General features: G+C 41.0%; 1 protein-coding gene across 1 annotated transcript in view; it reads right to left on the bottom strand.

Moving 5' to 3' along the window:
- The window catches only part of LOC133500774 (RNA-binding motif, single-stranded-interacting protein 3-like), a 162,706-nt gene that overhangs the window by 48,609 nt on the left and 99,162 nt on the right, over positions 1 to 14,935 (bottom strand). The window contains exon 5 of the mRNA XM_061819889.1: positions 931 to 1,088. Coding sequence (XP_061675873.1) covers positions 931 to 1,088 — 158 coding nt within the window. The remainder of the gene's footprint in view (positions 1 to 930; positions 1,089 to 14,935) is intronic.

The following is a 14,935-nucleotide window of genomic DNA, read 5'->3' as shown; positions in this document are numbered from 1 at the left end:
GCTGTTGTGTGTCATGTCCTCTTTGTCTGCCCCTATTCAGCTCTGCTCCCCCAATCACAGCTCAATGACTAATTGCCTGCTTGGCAAGCAAAGCCAGTGTGCGTGTGTGTGTCACAGAGAAAAATGGTGACAAGAAAGGTTGTGTGTGTGTGTGTCATCACTGAAGGTTTTCTTCTGTGTGTGGGTCCTGGGTTTCCTTCCCATAACCAGTGACCCTGAAGACAGACCTGACTGGATGTTGATCGCTGGCACGCTACGCAGGGAAAGTGAGACTACATGCCACCACTTGCGTGCAACCATGTTGTGGCAGGTAGAATTTCAGCAAAAAAAGTTCCTTCTTTTTAATTAGAGGGGGGTTTGCACTTTGACATAATTTTAGTTTGTGTATGGTTGCATGTTTGTTCTGTTATGGTTAGGCTACACATAAACTGTAAAATATATTGAAAAACATTTCCCTCAGTCTGCAGTAAAATGTCACCAATTGCATTTTGTAAAAATGTGTCCGCAAGCCCACACTTGTTGTCTGTCAAATGTTTTTTAGCCAGAGGCAGAAGCCAGAAGAAAATAAAAGAAACCAAATTCTGACACATTGGGTTCCTCTATTAAGAAGAAATAAGATTGACAGTATATTTATGTGTAGATGAAATTTTCTATTATTTAGGAAAGACCTACGATGTAGACACTTTGTGGACACTCCCATTCTACATGCAACTGTTGAAGACTAAAGTTTTTATAAAAGCTACATACAACCACATTCTGTTTCTGGACAACAACGATAACAACAATTGCATAAAAGAACTTAAAATATCTGCGTTTGAATGGATATCGTCTTATCACAAATATCTATTTCATTAATAGTTGATCAATTCATTTTTTATATCTCGATTTGAAATTTAAAATAAAGGATGATATTGCAGGTATAATTTGTACCTGGCAAAGCCGACCCCTCTGCTTAGTCCATTGGCATCCCTCAGTATCCGGGTTGAAATGACATGACCGAAGGGTTTCAGCATATTCTCCAGCTCCTGCTCATCCATGGACGCAGGTAAGTTGGAGATGTACAGGTTGGTGGGGTCCTGTTCTTGTTGCTGTAATGAAAAATAAGGAGAAGAAAAGTGTGAATAACACTTAATTTCGCAGTAATGCAGAAAAGAGGGGGCTTCTTATGTTCACAATCACATTTAAAGGTCAAGTGTCATCCCTATAAACGTTCTAAAATAGATATTGTAATGAAAAATACACAATCACATTATTCACTTCCATCTCTATACGAAAAAATGAATATGAACGGAGAGCGCGTCACCCATGCGCAAAGTTGCAGAAGTGTCATTCGACAACATCCAAGTGGTCGCCATATTGGCTGCATCCCTGTCCATGACGTCACCCCGGACATTCGCCAATGAAAACAAGAGACCGGGGCAATATTACCATATTGTTTCGAGCCATATTCAGATGATATGCAATCACGGCCAAACTACCTCCCCTTCCGATCCACTTCACATCACAGCCGGCCGGTGTGGCTCATTTTCGGCACCAAAGTGGCTTATATTGGAGCCGAGCTGGGCTCCTTTTGTGCGTAGTTTATAGCCGCCACAGTACGCAATAAACAACACCGTCGAGCCTGGGTGCTTTACGGCGTTGTTGTCGCATGCGACTGAATCCGGCATTGTGGAAGCGTTCTTCAGAGCCGCCGCCATCTGCGAGCCCGACGCGCAGCCTTCACCAAAGCTTTGACCGGCGGACGCGGCGCCTTAGCCTGTGTGGCTCATTTTCAGCGCAGATGTGCCTTATCATGGAGCCGAGCCGGGCTGGTTTAGGGCGTTGTTCATAGCCGCCGCTGTCCGCTATGAACAGCACCGTGAAGCCTGGGCGCTTTTCGGGGTTGTCGCATGGAGCTGAGTGCGGCATTGTCTTCAGCGTTCTTCCTTCCTGGCGAGGCAATGCAGCAGCCTTCGCCGGTGAGTCCGACGCCGTCTGACGTGCACATCAACACATTTAGCACGCCCGTCATATGTACGCGGCTCTTTTGTTACGTTATGAGAGACCGATTACATGGTCCGCCCCAAACTATTATTTTTTTTAGTAGCTGTATACACACCTACCTGTCATTTGGAACCCACGAAGCTCTTGTCCTCTGCATCCATGCAATCCGTTTTTCACAACAAACCGGGTCTCTTGCAACCTTCTGAAGGGTAACATCCTCTCGAGTGTTCAAGCAATGTCATGTTTTGGCTAACACAAAGGAACAACGAGCTACCTTCCAGGAGGTAAAACTAATAGAAACAAACGGGTCCACTTGAGGGCGGTCCTGCAATGTACGTCACTTCCTGCTTCTTCTCGAAAACAAATCCCTCGAGAGGATTTTCATGGTGGGAGTTACAAAAAGCTGTATACGTAAAAATCATGTTTTGTGGTGAAAAAAACATGGGTCCATGTCAGCTACCGTTTTTTCAATAATAACAACCTAAAAATCATGCATTTCATGACATTGGCCCTTTAACATGTTCCGTTCTTCATCAGGAACGATAATTGAAGATAGAATATAAGAATGCCCTTGTGGAAAGTAGACTAATTTTCCTCTTTCCCTTAACTCTTCAGAAAATATTGACTACTTGAGTCTTTTTGATTTAAGTCACTTTCAAATTTCATCCAACCCAAATTAAAAGAATAAACATTACACTAAAAAAAAAGCTCCACATTGGGCTCATGCTTAAAAACCGCAACAATACCAAGTTGTATTTAAGTTCTCCTTGGGAATGACAGAATTTTCTTCTAACATTCTTCTTTGTTAACTAGCCTGGTGCACTTACATTAGTTTTGTTCTATTTAGGAATCTTGCACCCAAACTAGTCCATCATAGATGCATTTATGTGTAAGAAGAAATAAAAGATGAATGCATTCAGTTGTTGGCTATGGATTATGTGGGTTGCCCTCTTCTCCCAATGGGTCCCCACCTTCTTCTCCCTTTTTCTGGGGCCCCTCACCCGTCATTGCTCACGTCAAATGCTTAACATGGGCTCACTTCTGGCAGGCTGTGACCTTTTTTTAATGGCAGCTGGCTCCTGCGTTAGGCCCTGGTTGGAGCTCCCAAGCTATCCAGGCGTAGTAAGGGTGGTGGCAGTGATGGGAATGTGTTGGGTGGGGTTGGCGGTCCAGTACCCTTGGGACTGGTCAGGATACTTTGGTTGTGCTGAGGGACCGCCCTGCGTCCTGGGAAGTGAGTGGCATCATCCTGGCTGGGTCGACTGCAGTATGGGCTCGCTGGCTTACCTTGCATAGGTGGAGGGGGCAAAGCCCACCATTCCTCAATATTCCAGCGCAGCAACTCCGTACACCCGTGAAGTAACATGGATGTGATATGCTTATGGTGTTAATTTGCTAATGAGTTTCATATACACACTGTAGGCTTTAATTGCTTGTGATGGACCACTAATAATAACGCAAGGTATATTAAGATATCAACTCACATAGTCATACAAATATTTAGACTATAAAAAGTGTTCCACCGCAACACTCATTAATAGCACTAACTGTATGATCTTGTCCTGATCTGGACTTTTCTTTCCTCTCTCCTTTTGGTCTGTTAGTTAGTTAGTTAGTTAGTTAGTTAGTTAGTTAGTTAGTTCGTCCCGTCCTGTCCAATCCATAAATAAGAACACAATTTGACTGTTGTGATGTTATATGTGGTCAAATCTCTAGACTGTCTACTATTCTGCTGTGGTTCGCTCCCCTATTACCCTTGTCTGTTCTGTCCCTCTGACAATCAGCTAAAAACTTTTTCTGCCTAGCTGCATTTTCAATAAACAATTTCAATCCATCCATCCATTTTTTTTAACCACTTATCCTCACAAGGGTCGTGGGGAGTGCTGTAGCCTATCCCAGCTGTCAACGCGCAGGAGGCGGGCTACACCCTGAACTGGTTGCCAGCCAATCACACGGCACCAATAAACAATAATAATAATAATAATAAAATAATAGACCAGAGGGAGTAGTTAAAACTCCTGTGTTGTACACCAAAACTGTACAATGAACAAATGAATGCTATTTATTGTCATAATACGAGTGTACAATGAGCTTCTCCTGCGTCACTGCATACATAAAAGCAATATAAAAATAATAATAAAAGTAAATACAAATCAATAAAAAATAAATGTGTCACACGCAATGTATAAAAAGTATTGCTCAAGATATAGAAATGCCTTTGCATTAATAGCGCAGCTAGAGGAAAGAGGAGAGTTCAGGGTGATGATGGCTCTCGGAAAAAAAAAATGTTTCTTGGTCTCTTGGGCTTTGCTTTGCAGAGCAACCATTCTGCGTGGCAATGAAGCTTAATAACAGGACGGGTTGAAAAAATGTGAGATGGACAAGAAGATACAAATAAAGTAAAATCTACCGAGTTCAAAATGCATGTAGAGAAAATACGTCTGCAGAGAGCCCCTGTAGATTGTTCTGTGTTAACATTAACATTAACAACAAATTATCAACGTTAACATTTCATCAGAATTTTTCCTCAGATTACACTTGTTAATGTACTGTATGCAGTGCATATTTAAGTGGGTAAAATTTGGTAAAATTGCCCTGTGATTAGATGGCAAAAATTCCAGTGTGTACCTTCTTGTCCAAAGTCAGCTGGGAAAGGCTTGGCTCATCTGCGACCCAAATGAGGACAAGGGCTAAAAAAAATGGACCTTTGAATGAAAATTTAGTATATTTGCTTCCATTTTCATCTTGTACAGGGGCAGTGCCAGTGGCCCAATGTATTGCCAAAATGTACATATGTTGTTGAAGTTTCATAAGAAAATCTCACAATTTTAAAGCGACAAATGTCCAATGTTTTTTCTGTAAGTCCCACAAATAAAAACATCAATACTCAAATACACTGTCCAGACAACAGCATGACAGGCTTTATCATTTGACAATCAAGTTTGTGATAAACTACATTTGTCTGATGTTTCAAACCACCTAATTAATTAGGCACCATCACTGTAATTGTGAAATATTTCATCTCTTTGTCCAGCACTATATATCAAGTGGCAGTTATGTGAACCGCAGAGGGAATCTGTGCCGTTCACTTTGTGCCAGTGGAAAACCAAGTAGAGTACATCAGAAGAAATGCATAAAAGGCATCACATGAGAAAGACACTTCACTAACAGCTATGGAGTCACCTTTGAGAGCATTGCTGATGAGTTTAAAGATGTTAGGCTTTCTGAAACTTCTCCAAAATTAAAACAAGCCTCTGTACTAAACAACCTTTCATCTTCTGAATGTTTTTTTTTGTTTTTTTTCCCTGAGAAAACATATGCAGCTTGTAGTTGCCTAGAAGGACAAAATAACCTCCCCAACCCCACCCGCTCCAGATGTTGCTTATAATGCATGCCTGTCCTATTCCACTGACTGCATGCAGGATAAGAACTTAAGTGCTCTGGAGCACCCGTGTGTGATTGAACTGCTTGACTTTGCTAAAAGTTATAGTCAACTTTGTGTAACAACTCTGTCTCTCTCTCTCTTTCTCTCTCTCTCTCTCTTTCTCTCTCTCTCTCTCTCTCTCTCTCACTCTCTCACTCCCTCTTTCTCTCTCTCACTATCTATCTCTGTAGCGTGTCATTTGACTCACCTTTCTCTTCCCCATGTTTTTTCACCTTCATTCTACGCACTCTCTCTCTTTCCCTGCAACATCTGTCATGAGCTGGCAACGACTCAGCTCCTAAATCCACAAGCCAGCCAGTTATCCTGCATTTTCAACCTCATTAAACCTCATGGCTGCATTGCTGCCGCAGTGCCCTTAATTACTGTATTCATGACTGTCATACAAAGCATGTTCATGTTACAGTAAGAGGTGAAATATGCCCTTACGTAGTATATTACATTTACAATATATTTTGAAAAGCCAAATTGAGCTGTGTATGTGTAACTTTGATGTTATCTACTGTAAGAACATATGAATATTTGTATCTGCCTCACATCTCTTAAGTTTGGAGTTTAATTCTCAGCTCTGGCCCTGTGGAGTTTGCATGTTGTCCCATGCTTACATGGGTTTTCTCTGGGTAGGTTTGCATCCACATTACCCAAAAAAAAAAAAAATGCATATCCATAGGTGGAAATGTGAGAATGAATTTTTGGCTATACATGAGCCACCAATAGCTGCCGATGAGTCTCACGTATTCTGGCTCTTGTCCAAATTCAGCTGAGTTCAGCTCCAACTCACCAAGAACCTTAATGAAGATAAGTGCAACATAAAATGAATGGATGGGTTAACAGTTCGGCCTCAGTGGAGGCCCAACTTCTACTTGGTCTCATCGTAGTTATTCATGGAAGAAAGTTGAACCCTGTCCATTGTGGTAGGAATGTCGATGCCCTGGTATGAGTGTAATTTACAGTAAAACCATCTGAATAGGAAAAGTGCTATGCAATGCCATATGAACATTCACTGTGGTCCAAATTATTTGGAACATAGATTAAGCTAAATAAACATCTGTGTTTTTGGTCAACTGGGGAATTATTTTTCCCGTTGTTGTTTCTCCTTTCTTGATTTAAATCTCTAATATTAATCTCAGATGGATTTCACCAGATGCGGCTCATTTAAGGAAATTCGACATTATTAAGCAAGAGGGGGCAGCATGGTGTCGCGATCGTTTAGAGCGTTGGCCTCACAGTTCTGAGGACTGGGGTTTGAAACCCGGGCTCGCCTGTGTGGAGCTTGCATGTTCTCCCCGTGCCTGTGTAAGATTTCTCCAGGTACTCTGGTTTCCTCCCACATTAAAGAAATATGCACAAATTGGAGACTTTAAATAGCCCACCAGTGTGATTGTGTCTGTTGTCTGTCTCGATGTTCCCTGCTCTTGGCTCGCAACCCGTTCAGGGTTTACTCCTGCCCATTGAGGGCTGGGATAGGCTCCAGCACTCCCGTGACCCTTGTGAGGATAAGTGGCTCAGAAAATGGATGGATGGATAGATGGATGGATGGATAAGCAACCAATAATGGAGACAAAATTGGCATTTCTGCTGATGAGACATTTTTTAAAAGATGGTACTGTGAAATCAAAATGTGTGTGCTTCATAGAGCAAATAATGATCCATTTAAAGTTCAGGGCATTCCAGTTGCAGTCAAGAAAATGCATACTCCTAAGAAACCGGCTATTAAAAAGGCACTGATGTGCTGAAAGCAAGTATTTGAAACTGCTGGTGTCTCTGAAGTCCCAAGTCATACTTGATATGTTTCTCCAATCCCTGGCAGTGACCCGGGCAGTTTAGACGAACTTGGGTTGTTATGAATCAGTGGGAAGAATACGTTGAAGACCCCCTCAATTTCACCGACTCGCCTTCCCACGAGGAAGCTTCTATCTTTGGGGTTGAGATCACTGAGGTACTTAAAAATTCCATGGAGGTGGATGAGATTCTGCCCAAATTCCTAAAGGCTCTGGATGTTGTGGGACTGTCCTGGTTGACACACCTCAGCAAAATCGCAAGGACATCTGGATTGGCAGACTAAGGTGGTGGTCCCCTTTGTGTGTTCCAACTCCAGGGGGATCCCACTCCTCAGCTTCCCTGGTAAGGTCTATTCAGGGGTGCTGGAGAAGAGGAGAAGTTTGATCTCAGATAAAGGAGGAGCAGTGGTTTTTTTGTGTGTCTTGGCTATGAAACAGTGGACAATTCTTCACCCTCAGCAGGGTCCTCGAGGGTGCATGGGATTTCGTCTAGTCTACATGTGTTTTGTAGACTTGGGAAGGCGTTTGACTGTCCCTTGGGGAATCCTGTTCAGGGTGCTTCAGGGGCATGGGGTAACAAACTGCCTGATATGTGGTTTTCGCTCCCTATATGACCAGTGTCAGAGTTTGATCCACATCGCTGGCAGTAAGTCACACTCGTTCCCGGTGAGGGTTGGACTCTGCCAAGGCTTCGCAACAGAATTTAGGTAAAGTTCTCTCTTTACCAGATGTTCTACGTTCCGACCCTCACCTATGGCCACGAGATGTGGGTCATGATAAAAAGAACAAGATCCTTGATACAAGTGGCTGAAATGAGTTTCCTCCGCAAAGTTTCCAGGCGCTCCCTTAGAGACAGCGTGAGAATCTCGGTCATCCAGGAGGGGCCCAGAATAGAGCGACTGCTCCTCCGCATTGAGAACAACCAGAGGTGGTAGCTCGGGCATGAATGAATGAATTGATGGATATTTTCTCGACATTAAAATTGTGTTATTACGGCATCACTACAGTAGAGTAACCTCTTAATTTAGAAATGAAGCGTCAAAGCCACCCATTAGGCAAAACACAAACAAAGAGAGAATAGATGTGAAGCACTTAGTGGAGACAGAGACAGGCTTTTAAATAAGTAGCTCAACATTGCCATACAGATAAAGTCTGAACTCAGACTTTTCATTACTTTTAAAATGATTGCTCACACATCTCTTAATGCTGTTGCAAAATATTTTTTTCCCTCGACTTTGCCCCCCTGCATACCACCTTATTCGTAAACTTCTTCATTCTCACTTCACAGTCCCAATTTTCCAGTCTTGGAATATAGCAGAGAAAATATCTCATTACTGTACCTAAGTATAATTTTAACATATTTATACTTTGCTTCTTCAGACCTTTGTTAGGCTTCCTATTTGTGATTGAATAGACAATACTAGTGCTGCAGGATTTTTTTTTTTTTGTGTGTATGTGCGCATACTACCTTATGCATTTATGTGAGAACTCTTGTGATTTTTTTACTCCTTACTACGGAGTGGTCTTGTGCAAATCTGTATGATATATGTACATGTATCATATATATGTACATATGTACATGTAGAGATATGTTTACTGTATGATATACAGCATGCAAAATTTTATCATTTGTGTATTTTTTATTAACATAACAGAACCCCACTTATCTTGAAATTATTGGTGGATGCTCTCTCTGTATTTGGTGAAAAGGAAATTCTTTACCTACATTCTGACCTGCAGTGTTTCTGAATCCACGATCAGCCAGTGTATGAACATATAGCGGGACTATTTCTGATATGGGCGATATGGGCAAGGTGGCATTCCGTGGGGGGTGGTGGAAGGCATGTCAGGGATCCACAATCGATGGGTGGTGCACACGGTGCATTTATTTACAACTTCTATTTTGAAAATAAATCCAAATCTCGGCCAGCAACCAAAATACTTTGTCTTTCTGCTCCACCTTTTTGTCAGATTCAACCCAAATCTCCTGTAATGTTATGGCCTTGCTGTCCAAAATGCTTTCCGAATACATGATTAATAATTAAAAGAGCAAACTCCCTGCTGTCTCCCTCCCGTTTTTCCTGCCTCCATTTCACCTTGCACGTTTCCTGTTTTCCCCTTATTTTTACACCATCCGCATCTTTGTATCATTTCCGCGTACCCTTCACTGACACATTGTTCTTTCTCCATATTTCTTCATCCTCCTCTTTCTCCAGCCGACATCTAAACTTTCATAACGATTGTCTAACGGCTTAATCAATACTTAATGAACATAGCATAAATACTTTATGAACCCTAAACCCTGATGTCCCCAGGGTTTCATTAGTCAAGGAGATGTACACTTTTCTTCATCTTCATGATGGCTGGAGGCTTCGGGAAATCAACACTGGGTACTGATTACCTCATCACTGAGTCTCTGCTCAGTTCATATTATGGCATTGTACTCCAGATGTCAAGCTCTCTGTCTATTTCAACTTGAAAGGTAATTGAAGAAAAGGCTCGTTGGCGAATGATTTGGGAGACACTACATCAAGCTTGTATTAATGAAGGACCATTCACTTTTCACAGCGTTCCGGGTGAGATGCTGAAATTTGCTCAGACTTCCACAAAAATATACATGAAAATACAGTACAGCTCAAGTGGGACAAAAACTTAGCAAATCATAATGGTACATGTCAATGTGTCTCTGCCTCGCATGTCTTCTACACCACAGAAGGGTAAAAGAAAAAGGCCGTCAACCCAGAACTGGACGCACGACAAGGGAATGGGAATTTTTTTAAGTCGATGATTGTTGACAGAAGATCTCAACATTAGTGAAATGTGAACTTTGTTTGATCTTCAAGATCCTCGCCTTGTGCCAGAACAGCTCATGTTAATGTAATTAAGGAAGCCACAGCAAGCTTGCTATGTCATTCACTTTGTTAGTTACTCAGAATTTACTGTTCATTCTTGTCAAGATGATTCATTGCATCATCAAACCTATGAATGAGTTCACGTAGTGTTTCAACATTGTCTCATCCAACATCCATCCATTATCTGTACCCCTTGTCCTCATTAAGGTCATGGGTGTGTTGGAACAAATCCTAACTGAATTGGTGGGTGTACACCATGGACTGGTCACCAGGTAATCGTTGGGAGCATATAGAAATGAAAATAATTAAGGCTTGTCTTAAATTAACATTACATGGAGATTTTGGGAATGTACCCTGAGAAAACCCACGCAAACAGAGGGAGAACATGCAAACTCCACACAGGAAGGCCAGAGCCCATATTCATACTCACAAGCTCCTAATTGTGAGGCGGAAATGCCAGATGAGTAACTCAACTATTCTCTGTTTAACAAAGGTTTTATTACGGCACCATTTTGCCTCTGGAACTTTTTAAGCAACATTAATTGTCATGAAACAAATGTTTAACAATGTCATGGAAAGGATTGCGTTCCATGAGGTTTCACTATTTCTGTTTCTATTACCTTACGACTTTTGTTTTTGCATCCCAATGCATTATTCCAAAGTGACAAGTTAATTTGATACAAGCTCTCATTTCTTCACTTGGCTCTCGAAATGGTTAATTGTCCACAAAGGTCGCTGCTAACCTTTAAAACATTCAACTAATTCTGAGAGCCTCATTAAATTGGGGAAACGGTTTTTCAAGTGCACTTATCAAAATATACGCAAGTAGGAATGTTGTTTTCCACTTGTGTTTGTTAAAGAAACCGTGACTCGCCAAAGTAATGACAACACAGCTGACTGAATGAGAAGCTGTGTGTGTAAGAGTTTAATTAAATTTTGTGACAGGCAGAGCACTGTGTCTCTTTCTGGCATTCACTAGCTGACTGCCGGCGTCTTTTCACTGCATGATTCACTTTAAGCATTACGATCAGTCTTTTGAGGTAATTGCAACTAAACAGTAACATATTATCAGATTCGGTAAATTTCCCTCTGGGAGGTATCTTCAGCTGTCCTCTTTTTCGTGTTGTTTTCACTTCATATTTCTTTGCCGACCACTTACTTTGTCACTTCTGTCCCTATTAAAACGCTGGTAATTCATCATAGCCTCAGAGTGGAGAGCAGATGCGGCTGCACACCAGCATGCAGGCGGCTTCCCTACTTTTCTGCCAGCTGCCCAGAGTTATAATCTATCACCATGTTATGTGATAGTGAAGCCATCAGAGTAGTACGGCCACAGAGAACCTAGAGACTGTGCAACAAATGATGACAGCAGTTGGCTTAGGGAATCTATCACACGATGAGCTAATTTTATATCAGATACTGATATACAGTACAGATACTAACCCTAACCCTAATATGAAATGGGTGTCCAAAAAGCGGTGCTGTCAAACCTATTCTCATCGCGGGCCACTTCACCTTGTAGTTATGGTTGTAACTGTGAAACCACATATTTGTAAATGTGTAATCAACCGGGATTAAGAGTACAACAAAAGTCAAATTAGTCATTATGTCTGAAAGCCCCAAGATAAGCTACTCTGTGTTTCTTTATGGGTTAGGTGTGCGGCTAGAGTGTGAGGGAGTTCTGTTCTTATTATCTAGTATGTAATGTTATTTCCCCAGCATTTGATTATTATTTTTATAATAGACAAGGATAAGAATAGGGTGGCATGGTGGATCAGCTGGTAAAGCATTGGCCTCACAGCTTTGAGGACCCGGGTTCGATCCCGGCACTGCCTCTGTGGAGTTTGCATGATCTCCCCATGTCTGCGTGGGTTTTCTCCGAGCACTCCGGTTTCCTCCCACATCCCAAAAACATGCAACATTAATTGGACGCTCTAAATTGCCCCCAAGTGTGATTGTGAGTGCATCTCTTTGTCTCGATGTGCCCTGCGATTGGCTGGCAACCAGTTCAGGGTGTACCCTGCCTCTGCCTCCTGTATAGGCTCCAGAACTCCCTGTGACCCTGGTGAGGATAAGTGGCAAAGAAAAGGGATGGATGGATAGATAAGTAGTTTTAAACAGAAATAAAGGAAAACCTGTGCTAGGCTTTCATGGAGCACATAAATGATATCGACGGCCGGTTTTGTCCCGGAAACCTTTAGTTTGATACCTGTGTACTAGACAGACCCCCCCCTCCAAAAAAATAAATAAATAAAAATTGTGATTGGACATGCAATACATTTTTACACAGATTTTTTTTTTTTTATATTATATTTTACTTGGTGAAATAACAAGACGGTGTAGAACTTTTGAGTGCTGGCTTGATTCTGAACAAATGTTTCAAAAGCAGTGTAGTTTCCTTCACTTAAGTGGTTTTGTTACCTGCTATTACTTGGATGCAATTATTAAATGAGGGATTTAATACTGTAAGTATGCTAAATAAATACTCCCTTATTGGCAATTGTGTTGGGAGTTGATACTTGTAGTGTATGTTCACTACACCATATATATCCATAGTACATACAAATATACATACAAGGATTGTAATAACTGGATGTAAAAGGACATGCAGTTATAACAATCTTTCATAAAGCAGACATGAAAACATAGCAGAGACACACAACAACACAAAATTCATGCTGCTGGAGGGTACTTCCATGCGCACACATTTAAGCACCAAGGAGACGTTGAATGGCTAAAACCTGATCAGCGTGCCAAATGTTCTCTGACGTTGTGAACAGTCTCTTCTTCTGTACTCAATGTTGCAATCACTCCTAATGGGACTCAGCTGTTGGCCGGTCTAATTAGTTGCAATGCAGACAGATGATCTGGGCGACATGCTGACGTGGATTTGAGCCCATTTGGTGCAAATAAACAGTCGGAATGTGCACAGCCACATGCATTCTCAAGGCTCACTTAGTTAGGTATTGGAAATTACGAATCAGTAAGAACCAGCTCCAATGTTAACAATTATGTGGAATAATTTGCTAAAGGTTTTTATGTGATTCTCTTATTGGTACTATTTTGAATTATGACATCTTTGCACGCTGTACACAGCACGGGAAACAATCGAATCAGATAACAATCACAGATTATTACAGCCTGCAGGTGGTATTAATAAGAAACACTACTTTAATCATTCTGAGTAACTGTGGCAAATTGCTACAAAAAGGAGCAGTAATTTAACAACTCATAACAACACCACTTTAGCTATTAAACCCTCTCTGTTCAAAATAACACGTTAATGCATTGTATACAGTCAAAAAGAGCGATTTGAACTACAGGAATGCATTCAGGGAAACAGTGCCTCCTAATTTTCTTGGAGTGAAACAAAAATCCACCCTGCAAAATATTGCAACCGGAGGTTTCCTTTAGTCTATTAGGGACAGTATGGTGGTGCAATGCATGTGTAGCACTACACGTTTCTGTACCCCCCCAAAAAAGGAATTGAAGAAAGTAATGACAGAACTTTAATAAACTAATTTTTCACAGATTTAGAAGAATATATACCTGAGACTATTGCTTTATTACCTGTGTGTTTTACTACGGTGTTTGTATGTAAATATTTGTTTTTCAGTGGAAGTCTCGCCATGATCTAATGCTTTATCTAGCAAGTCAATCGGGTTTTCCACTGACTGTGAGAATTGAGACAACGATCTCGAAACAATGTGTCTTGTATTTAAATATAAAATGCATGTAATTATTTTTGTTGTTTAGTTTTACACTAAACAAGCCGATACAACTTGCAAATTATCTTTTTTCTTTTGATTGAAACATGTTTGTAATCGTGAGCAAATTTTTAAATTTATTTATTTCAACAATTTATTCAATAGATTTTTTAAAAAATGTATTTAATGTCCCCGGATGTTTTTTTTCACCCTCAAACACCCTATTAGTAAATTGAATTGTTAAGATGTATTGAAAATGAAATCATAATCAAAAAAATCTTACCAAACATCTTTTTTTGTAATTTATCACTATTCAAATGAAAGGCTTTTTAAATGGAGTGACATATCTCTCTCTCCCTCCCTCCCTCCCTCCCACCCTCCCTCCATCTATCCATCCATCAGGGTTTCAGATACCACTTGTCCTCATGCGGGTCATGCGTGGCAAGAGGCTGGGGACACATATCAATTTCACAACATAAAATTAACATTGGCACTCACATTAATGGCTATGGACTGTTTGGACTTTGCAAAAAAATGTAAGATGTGTGTGTTTTGGAGTGTGGGAAGAGGGTGATTAACAACATGCAAGCAAGTGAAGAACAAAATCCCACACAGTAAGACCAGAGCCAGCATTTGAACAGGGAACCTCAGAACTGTAAAGATGACATGCTGACTGCTCGCCTACTGTGCTGGCCAGCCTAAGTGGCTGTGTGGTTCACATCTGTGGATTATTGAAAATGAAAATGATCAAAAGGAGCCATCTGTGCCTTTGTTTCAGTTCCTTTGCCAGTAGTTTTTAGTAATTGAAAGAGAAAACAAAGATTAAAGATGGTACTAAAGTTTCATCCATCCATTTTCTGAAAAGCTTATCCTCACTACGATCAAGGGCGTGTTGGAGCCTATGTCATCTGACTTACGCCCTGAAGTAGTCATCAACCAATCGTAGACTTCCAAATTTGAGAATTGTAATTATAAATGCTACAATTTCTAAGGTACACTTTCCAAATCTTGATGACGACAGCTACAGATAGATACAGCTTTTGCCATGGAATATTTTGCAATCTATTTTCTTTTTCAAGGGGTAAATATTGGATTATAACTGCACAGATCAATAGGATATGAAACCTTTTTGGGAACCTTCTGGGGAATTCCACTCTCGAAATTATTATT

The sequence above is a fragment of the Syngnathoides biaculeatus genome, chromosome 5, assembly GCF_019802595.1.
Source record: "Syngnathoides biaculeatus isolate LvHL_M chromosome 5, ASM1980259v1, whole genome shotgun sequence".
Classification (NCBI taxonomy): Eukaryota; Metazoa; Chordata; class Actinopteri; order Syngnathiformes; family Syngnathidae; genus Syngnathoides; species Syngnathoides biaculeatus.
The sequence above is the reverse complement of the archived record's forward strand: the minus strand, read 5'-3'. Positions and strand labels throughout refer to the sequence as shown.